Here is a 20,962-nt window from a genome sequence, read left to right as displayed (position 1 = left end):
GATGACAAGGAATGCATTGCCAGCAACTTTTAAGTCCGCTTTTTAAAAGGCCTGTGAAACCAGTCCAGGCTTTTCCTCTGCATTAAAGTTTTTGTTGGGGCTGAGACTAAAGGGACCGTAGGTGACATTGGAAGAGGTCAAGGCATTGGAGGCTCCCGGGAGCAACCTGGGGGGGGGGGAAGGGGAGGCCACTTGACAGCAGGGAGGGGATATGAATGGGGGGCCGGGGGGGGGGGGGGAGCTCCGAGGCCAAACTCGGGGCCGGGAGTGGGCGCGAGGGGCGGCTCGGGGGTAAAGGGGAGGCTGCCAGGGCGGGGCACGGGCGGCTTACTCCGGGGCGTCGCTCCTCCACGCCTCAGGAAACGGGGTGTCCCAGGTCTGGGGGAAAACAGAGACCACCCCCAGTGCCCCAGAGCCAGGGCAGGGCTGTACGGGACAGAGCACGCTCGCGGCCCCGAAGGCGGGAGGCGGGCGGAGGGGGGAGGAGGCCCGGCCGCCTCAGCTGCCCCGAGCCCAGGGGTCTCTGCCCGAGACACCCCCTCCCCCGGCTCCGGACGTTGTTACAGCCGCCGCCGCCGCCAGGCAGTCACATCCCCGGAACTCCGCCGCGGGACCCAGCCTCCCCCCGCAGGTGGGGGCCGTGGACAACCGAGGGGCTCCTCAGCCGCAGGACCCGGGGACCGGCTCCGGCTCCGGCGCTGCTCAGGGACGGACACCGACCCCCGCGGCCGCCATGATGGATTAGGAGCCGCTCCACAACGAGGCCAGGCCCCGCCCCTGACCCCGCCCCCGCCGACGTCCGGCGCGCGCCTCGCGGGGACCCGGGCCTTCCCGGCGCCGCTCTCGGGGACGCCGCCGCGCCCTCCGCCTCCGGTCTCCCGACCCGCCAGAATTCGGCCCCACACGACCTTTTAAATGTGGTTTTTCCGAGCGCAAGGTGAGCGGCAAGGAAGCCCCGCCTCCTCTGTACCGCCATTGGTCCCTGAAAATCCGGGTCAGGTCTCTCTCCTGCGTCCCATTGGCCGGTGAGGGCAGTAGGCTAGAGTTCCCGGCCAACCCCAGTCGGCGCAGGCCGCAGGGCATGCCGGGGGTCGTAGTCCCGAGGCGCCCGCTCCTGTCCGCGCGCACCCGAGACTTCTTGCCCTCTGCTCCCGGCTCCTGAGCTTCGGTCCCGCCCTCCAGGGAGCCGGTGGACTCTCGCCTGCCTCGCGTCGGGCTGGCCAATGTCTCTCCTGCGCGGGTAGTAGGACCGGCGAGGAGCCAAAGCAAGGGGAAAACTGCGGATTGGATTATCTCAGAACCGGAGTTGGATTACTTCCTTAAACCTCTTTAGGGAAGAGGGAAATTTGGCCCGCTCCTGGAAACCAAGGTATTTGGTGCCTTACCCTCCCTCCCCAAATTCTCACCTTTTCCGCAAGAAGTATAAATATTAGAACTGGCGAAAAATAAATGACTGAAGAGCATCCGACCTATTGCGAACGAATTTTCTTTGGGTATCCAGAGGCTCCCTCATCAAAGGAACCGCTTGTTAAGCACCTCTCAGAGGCTAAACCAGGCGTAATCGCAGCTGTTTGAGCTAGAAAGAGCCTTTAAGATGAAACGACCTCATACATCCATACATGGATTTGCAGGAGAACACCCTGTTAGCTGAGAAAATACGGATTGTTGGGCTAGCAGGCCCAGAGACAATGACCCAAACACACCAAACCCACACTTGTCATAACCCATCTCCTGCAACCGGAAAGCACCCACCAGGTCCCTTAGTCTTCACCCTTTATGTGTCCCCATATATGGGATATATGCCCATTTATAAGGAGATCCACTCATTCTAGTGCCTACTCTGTATCGTAATGCTTTTCACAAACTACATTATCTAGTTTAATCCTCACTGTAGTCCGGCGAAGCATGTAGTATTATTCCCCATTATGCACTTGAGGAAAAAGATTCAGAGACGTGACTTCCTCAAGGTCACTTGCCTAGTTAGTATGTGACCATGTCACCATTTGAGCCCGGATGAGTCTTGCTGCAAAGCCCACGATTTTTCCACTGTACCATTCAGTATCAAATAACTTGACCAAATGTTAGACCATTGACTTTTCAGAAGTTGCTGGCATTAGGGAAGAAGCTACATTATGGATGTCGTACGTCCAGTTAGTATATTGAGTTACGGATTTTCGAAATATTTCTGCTGGATGGGGAAATGGTAGTGACTTAACAGTGGCATCGAGAATAGTCGTGTACAGGTACCGAATGTGAGCATATGAAAACTTGTACCCGAAGTTGGAACTGAAATGTATTAATTGATGTTAGTAGGTTTAGCTTTGCTCTCACAAAATAATCTGGTTGACACTTAGTCCTGACTCATAGTATCATTCTTCAAACATTCAGCGCCCTTGTTCTCCTTTATTTACCTACGATCTTACCCTGATCAGCACCCTTTTTATTTTTAGCAATTTCGCTTTCTTCCTATTCATGCTTTAATCGCATCCTGTGCATCATCATTCTCTAGTTCAGCTTAAAATTGAGCAACTGGATCAAATTCTTTTTTTTTAAGGTTTATTTAGTTTTGAGAGAGAGAGACACAGAGTGTGAGTGTGGGAGGGGCAGAGAGAGAGAGGGAGCCACAGAATCCCAAGCAGGCTCCAGGCTCTGAGCCGTCAGCACAGAGCCCCACACGGGGCTCGAACTCATGAACCATGAGATCATGACCTGAGCTGAAATAAGAGTCTGATGCCTAACAAAATGAGCCACCCAAGCACCCCTAAAATTTTCTAATACGCGTTTCTTGAACTAATTCATTCAACAAGGATTTGAGTCCCCTGTGTGCCAAGCACTGCTCTAGCTGGCATACAATGGGGGGCAGGGGGACACTCATCTGTGTCCAGAGGAGCATACCTAGAGGGAGGGACAGGCAGTGAGCAAAATGGTAGCTCAAGGGATTGGTCTCAGGGCTGGAAATAAAGTTTCTGGACCTACATTCTTTCACCAACAGTCCAAGCCACTCTCTAGATTATTATTCTTTTTCATTTGAGAGAGAGCATGCCTGCGAGCAGAGAGAGGGGCAGGGGGAGCTGGAGTAAGCAGCTCCTTCCCACAACCCTGGGATCATGAGCTGAGCCACCCAGGTGCCCCAGTCCAACCCATTCTCTAAAAGGCTGCATTCCCTCTAAAGCTTCAGCCTATTCCTGATCCATAGTTCCTCCTGAGCTTAATCAAGCCATTTTCTCTGAACTACTTTCTTCACCGGTTAAGTGAGGATCACATCTGCTGGCTGTCAAGAGATCTTGTTTGGTCTTCCACAGGGTGAGATTATGCTGCAGGGGTCAGTGTGGAGGCCACCTGCACCTGATCTAAATGCGTATCCAATCTCCATTTTCCACCGACCCACCTTCTGGTGGGGAACCCCAAGCCTAGACTACAATATTTTCTAGAGACGCACTATGCTCTTTCCTCCCTGTAGAACATTGTAGAATGATACTTTTGAGGACTTAAAACTAAAATCCAGAGCCCAGCAAATGCCTGATCGTCAGAAACCAATGTTGCCAAACATTGAAAAAAATCCCTTCAGCTTCAAATATTCATTGAAAGTAATTCAGTTCAGTCTAATTTTGTCCTCACTTTTACAAAGCAAAATCAACCCATGAGTTGCTACAGGAAGTAAGTACCAGTGTAAAAATTTCAGCTTATTCCATTTTCTTAAAAACACACAATGGAATTAACACTCAACAAGGGCGCCCTCTATGGGCCACGGACAGTAGATCAGCCCAAAAAGGTGCTTTCAGACCTTCACCCTATTCCCATCTGGCAGATAATTGCCATTCTGTATATACTGAAAGTACAGAATAGGCTGGCAGCCTGGGAGAGACCAAGGGAGACCAAACTTTCAAAGAGCTTACAAACGATCCCCGCCCAAACTCAAAACCAAACCAGGGACTTCGACTTCCCCCACCCCCTCCCTTCCACGAAGAGGCATCCAGCCTGGCATGTGTTCTGAACAAGATGCCAAGTGAGCAAAACTAAAGTTACAACACAGCCTATGGAACATTCAGCTGTCTGCAAACTCCTCAAACAGATGATACACTCTGGAAAGCAAAAAAAGAGGTAAAATGATACCCCTGAGTAACGTTGCAAGGACAAGAAACATACTGTTACTCAAGAGCTGAGCTATAGTTCATAACCGTCAAAGGCAGTGTTCAGTCACTACCGCTGAAACTGTCCTGGGGTTACATTTTCCTAGGCGACCCAAACAGAGTATTTAAGGCCTCTGTCAGAATCTGTATCTGCTGAACCCTCCTTCAACTGGACTCAGCTCTCGTTACACAGGACACAAGACCAGAAAGTGATGTTAACACATTTATAAATATATAAAAATAGTTCACTACATATGTGAAATAAAATAGCACTTTATAAAGAGAGGGCTTTTAAAAAAAAATGTTTCCCCAAACCTGAATCAAAGTACCCTCTTTAGATAGTCATTAGGAAAACCGATGCATGGGAATTCTAGCATTCCTCAGTGAGAATTCCAGCCTCTTGTTTTTCGCCCTGAATTATGCCAAAGTTAATGCATTACTACTTCAGCTACAGGATGAAGACAGCTTTTCTTTTCCCACCTGCATTTGTTTCCATGTTCCTCACGGCACCCAGAGCATTCATTCCATTATCGATAATTCGACTTCTTACAAATCACCCTAAAGGCAGGACAGATTAAGGCAGCCAGCTAGAGATGTACTCGCATCTATCACCAGAAGGATCATGCAATGGGAAAGAACATTCCAGCCAAGCAAAAGGCCGCTTGGTTAACTTTATTCTTCTATTCGACTGCCGGGTTGACGTCACTAACTATATTCTTCAGTGTCGTACTTGTGCTGCAGAGGTGGAAATAGAGGCCAAAACAGACAATCTGGGGGTCAGGGAGGCTGTGTTGCTTATAGGGGCAGTTTCATGGGGGCTTTGTGCCTTGTGAACTGATGGTGAGTAGAAGACAAAAGATTCTCCGTATTATTCGAGGATGGGAGGCCACTTGGCTGGAACACCACGTGCTTTTAAAGGCTCGAAACTACCCCTAGTGCCGGACTCTGCAGGCAACCTAAGGGACTGGCAGTACATTCCCCAGGCTTTGCCTGAGAACAAGAGAGAGCAGCCCTCTGGGCCGGAGGCGGCCCAGTGTGGGTTAAGGGATGAGTTTCACGGTTCTCCGCTGAGCCACACTTGGGGACCACAAATCAGCTTCTTCAGTTTCAAGAACTGCTCCACTCAGGTACACGCAGTCCTGTCCTTCAGAGGCCTCTCTTCATCCCTCCTGTTCTAAAAGCCTCTGGCGCGTTTCCATCACTATTTCCTCCATTACTTCTGGCTTTAAGATGTCTTTGATCTAAAGAAGAAAAGGTATTTGCTCAGAAAAGAAATCAACCATGAGCAACCATAAGCCAATCCAAACGCAGAAACCAAGCATGGCTACCATAAACCCTCTGTACTCCTTTCATCTGTCAGAGGCTAAGTACTGCGAGACAGGATCTGCTACAACCAGCTTAACAAGTCATCAAGAATCCATGGTATACGGTGACAGGAGCAGAGATATTCTCCCGGCATTCACTAACAAGCTACAATTTGGGATGGGCAAGACGAAGTCCTGACAGCTGATGTCATACACTAGTCCCCCCAGGGACCCCCACCCTGCGCCCCCAGATCCTCGGACTGACACTAGACGTTGAGGACGTTACAAGCATCTTGGGGAAACATCTACCGGCCACCCGGGAGGGCTGTCCGCCAGATCGGGTTCGTACCGACGGACACGGTAAAGGTATCTGGGAGACGTGCTTGCTATCACTGAGGAGACGCGGGAGCAGACGACAGACACGCGACGCCGACTCACAGACCGATGGGGAAAAGGGAAGGCCCGGGCGGAGTACCTGATGCGGAAGGGACGCCTCATAGCAATACAGGATACTGGTATCGTACAACATCATCCTCTGAGTGACCAGCGAGACGATGCAGTTCCGAAGCCGGGAGATCACCTCTCGGTCAGCGAGGGAGACAGGCTACCGGCGGACGCAAAGGGAATATAGAATCAGAACGACAGTAAGAGGACAGTCCCAGCAAGTCACAGAAATCACTTCTAATTTAAACAGTATCAACTCTGGGACTCCCAACCAACCAAACGGCTAGCTCCGAGGGAGACGAAGACAGATGACCCTTCAGTTGCTGTTACCCTGTAACTTGCTACCTCTGGCGACAAAGATCAAACCAGTTCCATTCCATCTCTTGAGAAAAAGAGAACGCATGGGGCGCCTGGGTGGCTCAGTCCGTTAAGCGTCAACTTCGACTCAAGTCATAATCTCGCGGTTTGTGAGTTCAAGCCCCACGATGCGGTATCTGCTGTCAGAGCCTGCTCCAGATTTTCTGTCCCTTTTTCTCTCTGGCCTTCCCCACTGGTTCTCTCCCTCCCCCTCCCTCCCTCCCTCCCTCCCTCTCTGGCTCAAGATAAACAAACTTAAAAAAATGAAAAGGGGTGACTGGGTGGCTCCGTTGGTTAAGTGTCTGACTTCAGCTCAGGTCATGATCTCACGGTTCGTGGGTTCGAGCCCTGCCTCAGGCTCTGCGCTGACAGCTCGGAGCCCGCAGCCTGCTTCGGATTCTGTGCCCCCCTCTCTCTCTGCCCCTCCCCTGCTTGTGCTCTCTCTCTCTCTCTCTCAAAAGTTAAGTAGTTTTTTAAAGTTTTTCTTTTTAAATAAATAAAAAGAGAAAGAGAAGGCAACAATGTTCATGAAGACAGCTCGACGGAGACCCACACTAACGCGGACGACAGCAACCATATGGTTTAGAAACAGCCAGCCCGCCTGTCCCAGAAGCACAGCGAAGACTGAGCACCGCTCCGCCACGAGGGCAGCAGCAGCAGCAGCGTTTCCTCACCTCCAGGTTTGCAGTGAGGCCCCCTGCATCCTCTTCTTTGTGGCCAGGCGTCGGGTAGATCCAGATGAAGCCGTTGGTGCCCAGAATCACCGACGCACCACACGGCAGGTCATGGAAGTGAGTCTTCTGCCGCTTCACCAGAGAGGGGGACACCTGGACCAGAACCCCCTGACCTAGCTGGAGGAACACAGCACACGCGAAGTCACCGCAGGGTCACCCGTGCAGTGCGGGAAGAGCGGACCACAGGACGCGCGTCCTCGCTACGGCAGAAGCAGGGCCGCTCCTATCAGCAGCCTCAGTCACAGTCACTGGACGCACACACACCGGAAACATTCCCGGAGAAGGCTTCCGGACGCAGAGGTGGTTCACGAGGCCGGAGAGAAGGGGATTTTCCATACTCTCCTCCCACCTTCCCGTCATCCCAGGGTCGCCGCGCCAGCAGTCAGAGCAGCCGGAGCTAACGAGGACGCGAGCCCGTGCCTGTTTCGGGCCAAGGCGCACTGTGCCGTTCCACCTCGATCCCAACCACCTACCTTGCCCGTGAGATGCGTGCCGCCGGGCAAGAGGACTGGCCAAGGGCTGGGTGCAAATCTACCCCGGGTCCTGGCAGGACCACTCCAAGCCCCCATCCCGCTGAGGGAGGGTCTGCAGGACCCAGTCCCGTGAAGGTCGGCACACGCGGTGCGCAATTCTACCCACTTCAAGGCTGTGAGCGTGGCTGACCGTGGCCGCTCCACCAGGGAACAGTCTTCTGTTCCACTCAGGAAACGAAAAGGTTCACCCAGATGAAGCCAAGAGACTAGCGAGTCATAATTTGTTTTAGAAAGTACGCTGTCGGGGCGCCTGGGTGGCTCAGTCGGTTGAGCGACCAACTTGGCCTCAGGTCATGATCTCGCAGTTGGTGGGTTTGAGCCCCGTGTCCGGCTCTGGGCTGGCAGCTCGGAGCCTGGAGCCTGCTTTGGATTCTGTGTCTCCCTCAATTTCTACCCCTCCCTCGCTCATGCTCTGTTACCTTTCTCTCTCAAAAATAAATGTTAAGAAAATAAAATAAAAAATAAAGAAACTATGCTACCGTTAAAAAAAAACAACAGCCTCAGTAATGTAACCTCATACAACACCTACGAGAAAAGCAGTGACATTTCATTTAGAGGCTCAAGTGGCAAACCAGCCCTTCCTAACAATGAATGATACCCATTTTATTGACTGGACATTTGTCTGGAGCCAAGGCCATCGGGTTTCAATGCACCACCTCCCCTCGCTCCCAGGACAGCCTCCACCCCCGGCCCCTGCATAAAGCGGCAGTGCCCCCAGGAGGGAACAGACACAGCAGGGCCTCCGGGCCCACGGTCACAAAAGCTCTCCCGCCGCAACATCGCCTCAGTAGCAGGAGAATTAAAAGCTGTCGTCCGTTACACTACTGACCCACAAACCAGCCGGTGCGTGGGATGCCAGCCTGTAACGCTTAACTTCTGGGGTTCTTCAGGGCCAAAATCCAGAGCCTTGGGGATTCAGAAAAGGATTTGAAGTCTCAGCTAGCATACAGGAACAGCAAGAGTCCAACTTACTTTTCCGTATTTCAGACTCCTTGTGTGCAGAGACACCGCTCCATCAGAGAACACTGCCTGGACTTCCGCCTGGCCAGGGTGATAAAGGAACACACACTTTCACGTCACCTGCCTTCCCTGTGTCCCTGATCCTTCCTCTCCTCCTTCCCTCCCATCCCCAACAGTCCTACTTGCAGCCTTAGACAGACTCAGAGGACATCAATGGGACCTAATCTCTCTCCTCCTTGGTTCTCGTGAGTATCTTGACACGAACAACACCTTTTCTACTCCCTGGATCAAAGCTAACGTGGCCATGAAAAGTGGAGTCTAGCTTAAGGCACGGGCCACCGCAAGTTACAAGACCCACAGAAAGGACTTGAGGCAGCAGGTCTGGATAAGAGCCGGAGAGTCCGGTTGGGTTAAGGAGGTGGAGAAAGACAGCAGCGGAGCCCCCGGCCTTGAGCTAGGATTCAGATCCCCGCCAGGACACGTTTCTCCTGGTGGAGACCTAAAATTTAAGCCCCATTTCCCAGTTCCATGTGAAACACAAAGATGCTGTAATATGCAAGGTGCAGGATACACTGATAAGGTCCCCTTCCTGCAAGAAACCTCTCATGGCCAGTTCATCTTCCGCAGATCTTCTCCTCTGAAATACACAAAGAGATGACATTGCTCAAGTCAGACAGACCCTGCGGAAAGATCTCTCTCCACCTACTTTCTCTTTCACTTCCTCATGAGATCTCTGGAACCACAGTATTCAAACACCAGAGTAGGTAACCAGTGTCACTCAAGGAAAACCAGAGCGATCGCCACTACTTTCTGTCTCACGGACCTTCCCACGGCTCCTCTTCCCCTCTCCCGCCCTCCTCTGGATAATATCCCAAGTCCTTCCGCGCTACGGAAAACGCTCCCAATCGTGCCCAGCCCACTTTTCCACACTCACCTTCCGTGGCGGCCCTCCATGCTCCAGTAGGCCCAGACTACCTCCTGCCTGACTTATCTTTACTCACACATTTCCCATTAGCTCAGACTCCCTGTGAAACTCTATCCATCCTTCAAAGGTCAACTCCAGCGCCCCGCTTTCCGATGAGCGCGCACTCCTTTTGTACGAGCGCACGCCTGTTTATCCTTCCGACTGCCGGGTATTTAGATCCCTTATTTCGTTTCCCCTACTCATCTGTACACGCTTTCAGGAACTCGGTCACGCCTCCTTTATCTTGCGTTCTCTGGAGAACCTAGCACAGCGAGCCTCTTTGCAATACACGCTGGGCTGAAGAGAAAGGCAAACCGTGGCATTTTACAAAAGGCTGCCCCTCAGGTACTGCAGTTGCCTGGAATAACCAAATGCCATTCAATTCATGAAAAGCTAATCTAAGCACAACTTTCCAAGGCACACATTCACTGTGCAAAGCTGATACACCCAGGAAAGGAAAATGGGCGCCAAGCATCTGAGAGCTTCTCTTTTGGGATCGCTCCCCATGGCTGTTCCAGATCCTACCACATACCAATTGCTGCTTATTTGGGGAGGCCTGGGCCAAGTAAAAGGCCTATGTGTGGGGCGCGTGGGTGGTTCAGTCAGTTAAGCGTCCAGCATCGGCTCAGGTCATTCTCTCCTCCTGGCTCATGAGTTCAAGCCCCCCATCGGGCTCTGTGCTGACAGCTTGGAGCCTGAAGCCTGCTTCGGATTCTGTGTCTCCCTGCCTCTCGGCCCCTCCCCGGCTCGTGCTCTCGCTCTCTCTCTCAAAAATAAATAAACATTAAAAAAAACTTTTTTTTAATCTTGTAACTGTAAAAAAAAAAGTATACGTGTAATCTAGACAGCAAACAAGACTAAAAGAGGCAACCTCACTAAAAGCAAAGTTCTCTAGTAGAGGAACAGACCCCAGCATTCTTGCTAGCAAACTACAGTACCAGCCTGGAGACCCTTACCAGCTCTCCTCCAGGAAGGTTCATAGATGAGAGAAGCAAGACTGAATCCAGCCTAGAGTTGGTCTCTACCTTCCACCTCTTCTGTTGAACCTGCAGAGAAATTTCACAGTTGGACAGACTTCAGGGGCAAGAGCTCATATCATAAGCAACCAATAATCCCTACTACAACAAGCCAACTGTTTACCTCAAAGGGCACAAAGAGTCCAATGCAATTAATGCCCACTGGCATCACTACATAGGGAATGACTATCCCAGCCATTCAGTCACCAGCTTGCTTTTACTTTGTAAAAAACCCATCTGGTATCGACTTTACCTCTGTGATTCTCCCCACTACAATGTCTCCTACTTCACCATTGTATCTGAAAGATAAAACAAAAGGTCGTCCATCAGTAAAAAGACCTCATCACAAGACCAAGCATCATTCGTGATTTCGGTTAAACAGGATGAGGGCCTTAATTACATGCCACATTTAAATAGGGTAAATTCACATAACTAAGCTTTTTAAACTTATTTTCCCGGAACTGATAACTTCAAACATTCCTACATTTATAAAGTCTTCGTTAATTATTCTGAGACACACCATTTATTCCAAATAGTTCATTAAGCCCGTAACCCCTACTTTGTTAATTACATGCCACTGATAAGCATGGAATATTTCCTGCTGGGCTCTGGAACACAGATGGCTTCTGCATCAGCAAAGGAGGAGGAGACTGAGACAGGACCCCACCCCACCCCACCCCACCCCACCCAGTCTACACACTGTCTCCTTCACCCACAAGGTGCTCACCTCCGGCCCCTGTGTTAGTTCCCTATCCCAATTCTAATGATGAGGTGTTCCATGCTGAAGGCTCCGGCCGTGAACCTCTTCTCTCTTAGCCCACATTCACCTCTTGGGGAGCTCATCCAACCGAACGGCTTGAAATACAACCAATGACTATTCCGTCCCGAATTCCAGACTCTACTCAACTGCTGGCTACGTAGCATCTCTATTTACGTGACTTAGAGGCAATTCCAAATGTCACCAACCTAAAAGCAAAGCTTTCCAACGGCCCCCTCCCCAGCTCCCGTCACAAACTGGTCCCCTCCCAGTGATCACGGTCTCAGTAAATGGCAACGCTGTCCCTACAGTTGCTCAAGTCAAAAAGCTTGGGAGTCCTTGGCAGATCCCTTGATTTCTCTTTCTCTCTCTCTCTCTCTCTCTCTCTCCCTCTCCCTCTCATGCTCCGGGACAAGCCCAGCAGCTGATCCTACTGGCTCTACCTTCAAAATATACACGGAAATAAAAGGCATCCCAATTGGAAAAGAAGTGACACTATCTCTATTCACAGACGTGGTCCTACATATGGCAAATCCCAAAGAATACAAAACCCAACACTGTTACAGGATGAAAAAAACAAACTCAGGACACAAAATGTATGCAGAATCAACCACGACTCCTCACTCCTACCGCCATCTTAGTCCAAGCCGCCATCGCTTCAGATGATGAAAACAGTCCATTAATGTGTCTCTCTAAGCCTGCCCCTGACCCCCTCTCAACACTCCTCGAGTCAAGAGAAGTCAGACCAGGCCCCTCTTCTGCTCCACCCCTTCCAGCGGCTTCCCAGATTGTACATAGAGTGGAAGACAAAATGCTTACCGTGGCTACAAAACGGGCTGTCTGCCCGCCTCATCCGCCCCTACGCTCTCCCTTGCTCGCTCTGTTCCAACCCTACCGGCTTCCTTTCGGGAGCTAACCTTTATGGAGCCTTTCTAGGTAGTGCACCCTGCACTAAGTACTTTACATGTCCTATTTGAATAAATTCCAATGAAAATCCCACAAGGTAGGTCATGCTATTATCCTCATTTGCAGAGGAGGCGACCGAGGTTTGGAGAGGTCAAGTAATGTGGGGAAACCTTTGAAGCCCCCGCTTACCTATGGTCATCTATACCCCTTTCCACCGTCACGTTCAAGATCGCAGACCTACTGAACCGCAGACCTAAGGCAGGTGGGAAGGAGGGGAACGACACAAGAGAATACACACCTTTTGTTCTCACCTGGTTTTCAAGGCTTTCACACAGATCAACTTGTTTACCCTCTCCACGGAGCCAGCCACAGATGCAATGAGCTTCTCTTCCCCCATGTAAGTTCCATGGCCCCTGTTACAAGAGTAGGATACAAAGAATACACTTGAGATGACCTCTCCTTCCAAGAACAAGGGTATTCCTACCGGGATCCTCCCACTGTAAAGCCTGGCTTCTCTCTCTGCCCACAACACTCCTTCTTTAGAGAGCTTCACGGACATCTCCTTTGGCTTACCCCTGTCTACTCAAATGACACTTTCTCCATTGGGCCCACCTTGACTATCCCATTTAAAGTAGTCCCCCCACCAGGCTGCCACCACCCCCACCATATCTCCAACCGCATTCCACTGATGCTGCTCAACTTTTCACTTCCCCCACTGCAGTTATCACCAAACATACCAACTCATTTGTTGGGCTCATTGCTTATTATCTGTCTCTGTTGAGAGATAAATTCCACTAGGACAGAAGTTTCCACTCTGATCACAGTTGTACCCCAACCACACGTAATTTAAATATATGTTGAATTCAGGAAGGAAGGACTGACACTTAAGATTCCCTAGGTTCCAATAACCTCAAACTAAAGGGCTAAAGAGCAACGCTATAAATGCTGTACTCCCCTCCTCTCCAAAAAGTCCCACACACCACTGGTGTTTATCTCTGATGGTGACAGAATGGTGAGTTTTGCTTCTTTTCTTAATTATCGCCTCATCTAATCCTCGCTTCCCTATCAAACAGTTACTGTTATCATCACCATTTTACAGAAGAGAAATCTGACGTTGGAGAGAGAATACAACCAATAATACGTGATGGCGAAGGGCTGGAACCTCAACTGTCTGGGTCAAGAGCCTGCTCTCTTAACTACACATATTGTACTGCCCTCAGATTCGAAATGCATATTTGGGTGCGTGCGGCACAATATATTTCTATGCCCTGAGCCCAAACAACTGCTGATTCCAAAACCGAGCACCTGGCTAAGCGATGTCGCTGAGAGAAGAGGAGACCAAGTCAGAAATGCCCACAGTCCCCTCAATCTGAAAACTGGAAAGAGGTCTCTGCTCCGAACCCCCACCCCCAGGGTTGCAGGTCTCCAACGAAGAAGAAGAGGAAGTCTCAGAGATCAGGGTCTCAGGCAGAGCACCCAAGAGTCCTTGATACCAGAGCTCAGGACAGAAGAGCTTCCAAGGGCTGAGGCAAACGCAGATGGGGACTATTTCCGAGCCCAAGGACTCAGAAACAAGGGGACTGCGATGCTCAGATGTGCCCTGCGTCAGGCGGGTACTTAGGTGCAAGGGAACAGAGGCCACGTGCAGAGAGCCCAGCAGCCGCCCTGTGGGGCCCCGAGTCCCCAAATCCCCACGTACCGCATGAATCCCGTGTCCGTGGTGATCGTGTCCCCCGGAACCACCAGGTGTTTCTTAGTATCGCGGTCCAAGCTCTCGCTAAGGGGCTTGCGAGCGACGGGAAGCCTCATCTCCATCGCCATCTTGGCGCCAAAGAATGGCGCAAGCGCAGTCCGGCCGGGAACCGCGACGTCCTGCTCCGCAATGAATTCCCTGTGGTCGCTTGGAGGGGCGGGGCGGGGCGGGCCTCGGAGGAGCCGCCAATGGGAACGCACAGCCTGGTGGCCATGTTGACTATTGGCAACCATTAGGCTAACATGAAGGGAATGAGGGAGCCGAGTTTCCATTTTTACTATTGGCAGGGCTTCACCTGTGGAACTCTAAAAGCTCAGGTTGGATGGCGTTTGATTTACCAAAAATCTCTCATAATCATCATCCCGTTTATTGTTTACCAGGTAGATAATTGAGAAATGGGCCTGTGAGTTTCCTTCCAACTCTAAGTTGCTAAAATGTGATTCTTGATTCTTTGGTATGAGAGAGCTTAGTAGGATGGGGAGCTGGGACCTCCAGAAAACACTAGCTGGACAGAAAAACGAGGCCCTTTTCATACTGTTCCTCGTAGCCCGGTATTCTACGTTACCGCCTCCTCGTGGGTGCTGGTTCAACACCAACCATCCGCATCTACACACAAACGGTGCTCCAGATGCTGGTTCTGTTCTTTCTTGACAACTTCTTTTGAGTGAGCTGGGTTACTCTGACTTAAAAGGAAAACCGCTTAAGAAAAATATGCAAACCTTGCAAGGCAGATATATTTTGCAGGGAGGGCAAGTACATAATATAAAGATCTTGGCTTATATTTTCTCACACAACAAATTGAGCGCTCTCTGTGTGCCAGGAGCTGTTCTAAGGATCCAGTGGTGGACAGAGGGATGTATATGTGGCTTTATCTCGGCGTCTGGTTTCCTAGGAGTGTTTCCCTCCTCCCTTCTCCCTGCCTCCCACCACCCTCTCCCTCTCCCTCTCCCCTGCCCTGCATGGTTTATAGCATCCACAGCCTCAGGGAATTGGAGCTGATGATGCTTTATGCACAGGGACCCTAAAGGGGATTAAATGAAATAACTCGCACCAGCCTCGCACACTGCGTTCGGTAAATCAGATCCATTGTCTCCTGAAGAACCCTCAGACCAGCTGTTTGATAAATCTCCAAAAAGACATTTCTTTTTGAGCAAAGCTCACAACTACATCTGTCAAGAAAGCCAATCCTGCAAGGTGGTCAAGGATATACATTCCAGGGTTCGGTGAGTCATCTGCTAAGCGGGCAGGCCAGACACGCGCCCTTCTGTCTGGCAGAGGAGTAAAGCTACAGTAGTGGGAGAAGGGTCCATCTGTTGAACCTGGCCTCAGCCATAAGAGGGCAGTGGTGTCCTTTGAACCGGGGTAGCTCAGTCAGCTAGGGAGCTGGACCTGGGAGTGGCCCTAGGCCAAGAGCAGGGTGCTCTCGACAGCATCCGCTTTCAGGCCAGAAAGGACAGTTGTAACCTCAGTCCCTCCTGTTGTCACATTGTGCTCACACGTTCAGCCAGAGCGAGTTTTTTTTTTTTTTTTTTTTTTTTTTTTTCAACGTTTTTTATTTTTTTATTTTTGGGACAGAGAGAGACAGAGCGTGAACGGGGGAGGGGCAGAGAGAGAGGGAGACACAGAATCGGAAACAGGCTCCAGGCTCCGAGCCATCAGCCCAGAGCCTGACGCGGGGCTCGAACTCACAGACCGCGAGATCGTGACCAGCCAGAGCGAGCTTTTAAAAGCGCACCGGGTTAGGGGCGCCCAGGTGGTTCTGTCGGTTAAGCGTCCGACTTCAGCTCAGGTCATGATCTCACGGTTTGTGGGTTCGAGCCCCGCGTTGGGCTCTGTGCACACAGCTCAGAGCCTGGAGCCTGCTTTGGATGCTCTGTCTCTCTCTCTCTCTCTCTCTCTCTCTCTGCCCCTCACACCCTGTCTCTCTCTCAAAAATAAATAATTATTTTTTTTAATTTTAAAAGAAAAGAAAAAAACACATCAGGTTAACCCACTTGCCTGCTCAGAATACTTCTGGCAGCTTCCCTTTACACCAAGAATAAAATCCAAACTCATCTTCCCTGGGCCCTGACTGTCTCTGACCCCCAACCCCCCCTGCCCTCCTCCCATCCCGCTCCCTTACTCACTCCAGTGCGGCCAGACGTGCTGGTCTCATCTGAGTTCTACACCCACCACACTGGTGGCCCTGCCGAGCCCGGTGTGCTTTGGGTGCTCCCTGCGTGGAATTCTCTTCCCTTCAGTCTTTGTGTGACTGGCTGCTTCTCCTCATTCAGACCTCAGTTCAAATATCACCTCCTCAGAGAAGTCTTCCCTGACCACCTTATCTGGAATAATGCTCTGTCGCCTTTTTATCACTCGATTCCTTGTCTCATTTCTGGTCACTGCATATCCTCGTTTGTTTACTGCAGACTTCCTCCCCTAGAATGTGAGTACTCCCAGAACCAGAACCAAGGACTTGAGGTTTTGTTCACTGTGTATCAGTGCTTGGAACTGAGGCCCCTCCCAAGGTTAGCCGTCGCCTAGAGATAGTGCCCCAAGGGTGTGCCTTTTAAATGTAAACCGACCAATCCAGAGCCCAACCTCTCAATCACCTCCTTTCCAGGGCTCACTCTGGGCCACTACCCACCTGCCCTATACCCCAGGATCAGGTACCAGACGAGTAGGGACAGGCTCTATGTCCCCAGAGCCCGCTGAAAATATTCAAACCACCCCCCCCCCCCAAGCCTGCCTGTCCTGCCACACCCATCCCTTTCCCTGGAAGCTGGAGTAAAGGCTCCTTCCCACATCTTCTCCTTGCTTCCTCTGCCTCCTGATCCACCCCTGTGGACTGTGCCCTGCCTCCGGGTTCCGGGGAATTGTGAGAATAGCAAGCTTCTTCCTTCGTGACAGTCGCTTCCTTGTTTGCGTGTCTTGCTGTGCCCGATTAAAACCAATCCCGCGCGCCCCTAGAATAGCATGCAATAAATATTTGCTGTGGAAGCGAATAAACGTATCCAGCAAGCACTGGCTGTTACCAGCACCGCAGCGCGTGGCAGGGGCTACGGAGCCAGCTGCGTGGCTGCCCCAGCCATCGAGGCGCTCAGTCGGGAGTTCAGGGGGGAGCGGGGCTGGGATTTGAGCCCAGAAAAGAAGCGTTGGACACTTGTGCCAGTTGCGTCGAGGGCCCAGGTGAAGTGAAAGTGAAGCCACCAACAAGGACATCTTGAAGAATGTGACAGCAGAGGCAGCAGGGACTCTGGCCTGGAGCCCACTGGCCACCCCCCGGGGCTTCACCCTGTGTTCTATTGCAACGGGAAAAGCAACCGCAGAAACTTTCTGGTCAGAGATGCGCACAAAGATTTCTGCACAAGGATGCTCATCGAAGTATCACTTCTCCTGAAAACGTCAGAAACAGCCTCAATGTCTGCAGCGGTTTCCTTTTTTTTTTTTTTTTTTTAACGTATTAATTTATTTTGAGAGGGAGGGAGAGAGAGACAGCTTGAGTGGGGGCGGGGAGATAGAGAGAGAGGGAGAGAATCCCAAGCAGCCTCCGCAGAACCCGTCGCGGGGCTCGAACTCACGAAACCGAGAGACAGCATGACCTGAGCTGAAACTAAGGGTCGGAAGCCTAACCGACTGAGCCACCCTGGCGCCCCTCCGTGGCGCTAAGCACGTCCACGAATTTTTCGATGCTTCTTCTGCCCCCTTGTATCTGGGCAGGCTTGAGACTGCTCAGACTGACAGCGTATGTCGTCAGTGCCTCTGTGTCCCTCTGGGGATGGGTCGGAATAGACCCTGCAGCTGCCAAGGGTTCTCTTGGAGCCCTTGTCTTTGAAGCCCTGAGCCCACGTGCAAGAAGTGTGACTTCCCCAAGGCAGCCACGCTGCAGGAAGCAGTCAGAAGGGGTGTTAACTGTCCGCCATCCATAACTTTCGCCACTTTCCACAGACACGCATCCCAGCAAGCCAGCTCTGAGGCGGGAAGGCAGCTGCAACTTCAGGACAGGACTTGTTCCCGTTTCAAGATATCCAAGGACAATGGACATAGCAAAGGGTAGGAGTAGAGTGCGTGGACAGCTGTCTCAGATGCCCTCTGCAGGATGCCCAAAGGAGCCACAACCCTTCTCACCCAGCAAAGGCATCCCTGTATTAACAACAGCTTCCGTTTATTTGTTTATTTTTTAAATTTTTTAATATTTCTTTTTGAGAGAGAGAGAAAGGGACAGAGGACCTGGAGCGGGCTCCAGGCTGACAGCACAGAGCCCGACGCGGGGCTCAAACTCACAAACCGTGAGATCATGACCTGAGCCAAAGTCGGATGCTTAACCGACTGAGCCACCCAGGCGCTCCAACAACTTCCGTTTATTGAGCCCTTACTCTGTGCCGGGTACCAAGCCTCACTCATTTACCTGCATCATCCCACTGAATCCTCACGACATCCTTTTCCATTTGAGGAAACTGAGACACAGAGACACTAATTGACTTGCCCTAGGTCATACAGCTAGTGAAGGGAGGAGCAGGGTTTCAAACCCAGGCTGGGTGGCCTCTATCTAGAGCCCTCTACTCCTGGAGTTCCTGAACCATGCAACAAGATGAGAAAAAGACAGAAAGGGCATCTTGGTTGCAAAGAAAGAAGTAAAACTGTCTTTACTCGTAGACAACACGATCGTGTAAATAGTAGTCCTAAGGAATCTACAAAAAAGCGTAAAATGAGTAAGCGGGTTCTGCAAGGTTGAAGGACACGAGGTCCATATACAGTGCTGGTCTACACTGCATCCCTGTGGGATAAACAGAAAGCCCTTTGGACTGACTCCATGGGTTGCCTGGGCAGCGGTTGGCCTACTGGTCCTCATGAGCATGGTTTCTAGGGTCAGCCGCCCTGGTGAAACGTGCTCTGCCAGTCGTGGCTGGGTGATATGGGCAAACGACTTCTCATAGCTCAGTTTTCTCCTGCATCAAATGAATATTAATAGAGCATCACGGAGGGAAAAAAAAGAACATCAGCTTCGTGGGAGGATTCCCAGAATAAATGCATTTAGATCCCTAAGGCCAGAAATTTCTGTGGCTTTGTTTGCAGGCTTTGCCGGGAGGATGGGGTGTGCACTCTGTGGAAAGGGGCCTGAGGCGCCTCCTGGAAATGCCAGCACATTTCATTCAGTACAAGGTCAGCAGCAGGCGTAGCAAATGTGCTTTAGTCTGCAATTACAGCCTGCTGCCACCAGGTGGGTTCTGGAGCCGGGGCTGTGGACCCTGGGATCTATCTGAAGCAGGGACTTCACAGAAGGGAATTAATTGTCCATAGGGAGTGATATCGATTTTTGATCGAAGGCACCACTGACTTCTCTGAGGTCTGACTTCCCACGCTCCTTCTTTGGGAAGCCAACATTACTCTCTGGGAGGCATGGCATATGGGTCAGGAGGGTGTTTAACTGCATCAGCATCCACAGGAAAGGGGATTCAGCTTTTTTTCGTGAAAACGAGGTCTCTGGGGCCTACAGCGGGAGGAGGGTAATACCGGGGGCCACTGGAAGGATCAGAAGTTTGGCGGTGAGGTTTCAAAGGAGAGGCGAGGTTGGTGACAGGGGGAGAGGAGTACCAAGGGTGACTTTCCCCATTTAGCCGATGGGAGGACACCCCAGATGGGATGTACGTCCCTACCCATGCCCCCATCTACCAGGATACAAGACCAGTCCCCCAGAGTATGGAGTCTTTCGGAGTACCCGAAACTCCCAATGGGGATGGCCTAAAGATAAAAGTGTGAATTCAAGGGGCGCCTGGGTGGCTCAGTCGGTTAAGCGTCTGACTTCAGCTCAGGTCATGATCTCACGATCATGGGGTTCGAGCCCCGCGTCGGGCTCTGTGCTGACGGCTCGGAGCCTGGAGCCTGTTTCGGATTCTGCGTCTCCCTCTCTCTCTGCACCTCCCCCATTCGCACTCTGTCTCCCAAAAATAAGTAAACGCTAAAAAAAAAAAATTTTTTTTTAAAGTGTGAATTCAGGGGCGCCTGGGTGGCTCAGTTGGTTGAGTGTCCGACTTGATTTCAGCTCAGGTCATGATCTCATGGTTCATGGGTTGGGGCCCCGCATTGGGGCTCCACGCTGACAGTGTGGAACCTGCTTGGAATTCTCTCTCTCCTGCTCTGTCTGCCCTTCTGTTCTCTCTCTCTCTCTCAAAAGTAAATAAAAACATTTTAAAAAGGGGTGAATTCAAGTGCCTTCAGGTATGTGTGTGTGTGCCCATGTACACATGCATGGCTTTATGAGGATGCACAGAAGTATCCCTGTGGGATGCCAGTGGCTTGGAAGCATGACCCTTGGCTTGCACGAGCTGCATTACAGGTGTGAACTCACACTCCCCAGTGTGCACACGTCCTCCTGGCCGGGAGGTGCTGGAGAGGAGAACCAGGGCCTGGCCCTGCACTATGGCCTTCCTGCCCTTTCGTCTTCCTCAGGGAGGGTCTGGAAATGGGTGCCCAAAGCTTTCGGAAATTCTAGGCACTGGGAGGGCACTTGGTGGCCATCTGGGTCCACCCGCACTGGCTGTTTGAATTCTTTCAACTTGTTCACAAAATGGGGGGGAAAAAGTGAGTAAAGATTTTGGGCAAGTAACAAAGTGGGACACCAATATCTGAGAGTCAGCGCTGGGAACCACAAAGAATATGCTCGGCCCCGTCGGAGGTTCCCGGTTGCTTTGAATTGTGGCCTTCTCTTTAGGAGATGACACCCCGGTTGTGACAGAATTTTCCTTGGGGAGGGCACAATGGTGACCTTCAAAAGCAGTGAAATAACCCTTCTTCCCACCCCCTCTCCAGTTGCTAGGCCCCTTCCATATTTCCTTTTCCTGCGGACAAACGTGTCGACCCCTTCAGATGCTAAGTGATAAATGTTCCAAGTAATTTTTATTTTAGAATACAAGAGAGGTACAAATGTATTTACAGTTGTACATATACAATCAAATAATATATATCACAGTTTCGTAAATATCCTTTTAGATAAATATTTACAAAGTTAAAGTGACCATTTTCTGGAAGTAGAACACAGTTTCTTGAAAACTCTATACATTTTATACTTTTCATTACTATTATAGTTTCTTTAGTTTACAAAACGCCCTAGGGAATTCTGGTAAA

General features: G+C 51.1%; 2 protein-coding genes across 2 annotated transcripts; both read right to left on the bottom strand.

Moving 5' to 3' along the window:
• Positions 1–29: 29 nt before the first annotated feature.
• On the bottom strand, positions 30–128 carry LOC144614111 (uncharacterized). Its single transcript, XM_078436357.1, has one exon. The coding sequence runs from the start codon at positions 126–128 to the stop codon at positions 30–32; it is 99 nt and encodes a 32-aa protein (XP_078292483.1).
• Positions 129–4,340: 4,212 nt separating this feature from the next.
• Positions 4,341–13,954, bottom strand: EXOSC2 (exosome component 2). The gene is made up of 9 exons (XM_060608362.3): positions 13,805–13,954; positions 12,417–12,518; positions 10,696–10,741; positions 10,383–10,472; positions 9,034–9,099; positions 8,475–8,543; positions 6,910–7,086; positions 5,910–6,038; positions 4,341–5,371 (listed from the first exon to the last, which is right to left on the bottom strand). The coding sequence occupies exons 1-9, from the start codon at positions 13,924–13,926 to the stop codon at positions 5,291–5,293; spliced, it is 882 nt and encodes a 293-aa protein (XP_060464345.1). The 5' UTR covers positions 13,927–13,954; the 3' UTR covers positions 4,341–5,290.
• Positions 13,955–20,962: the final 7,008 nt, after the last annotated feature.

This window comes from Panthera onca, chromosome D4 (genome assembly GCF_046562875.1).
Source record: "Panthera onca isolate mPanOnc1 chromosome D4, mPanOnc1 haplotype 2, whole genome shotgun sequence".
In the NCBI taxonomy this organism is placed as follows: Eukaryota; Metazoa; Chordata; class Mammalia; order Carnivora; family Felidae; genus Panthera; species Panthera onca.
This window is presented reverse-complemented; position numbering and strand designations above follow the sequence as displayed.

Excerpts from the sequence above, each read along its gene's own strand:
- LOC144614111 (XM_078436357.1), bottom strand. The coding sequence starts at position 128 with ATGTCACCTACGGTCCCTTTAGTCTCAGCCCCAACAAAAACTTTAATG.
- EXOSC2 (XM_060608362.3), bottom strand. The coding sequence starts at position 13,926 with ATGGCGATGGAGATGAGGCTTCCCGTCGCTCGCAAGCCCCTTAGCGAG. Across the intron at positions 12,519-13,804 it reads ACGGACACGGGATTCATGCG|GGGCCATGGAACTTACATGG; the intron begins GTACGTGGGGAT and ends CTCTTGTAACAG. Across the intron at positions 9,100-10,382 it reads ACCTTCCTGGAGGAGAGCTG|AGGAGAAGATCTGCGGAAGA; the intron begins GTAAGGGTCTCC and ends TGTGTATTTCAG.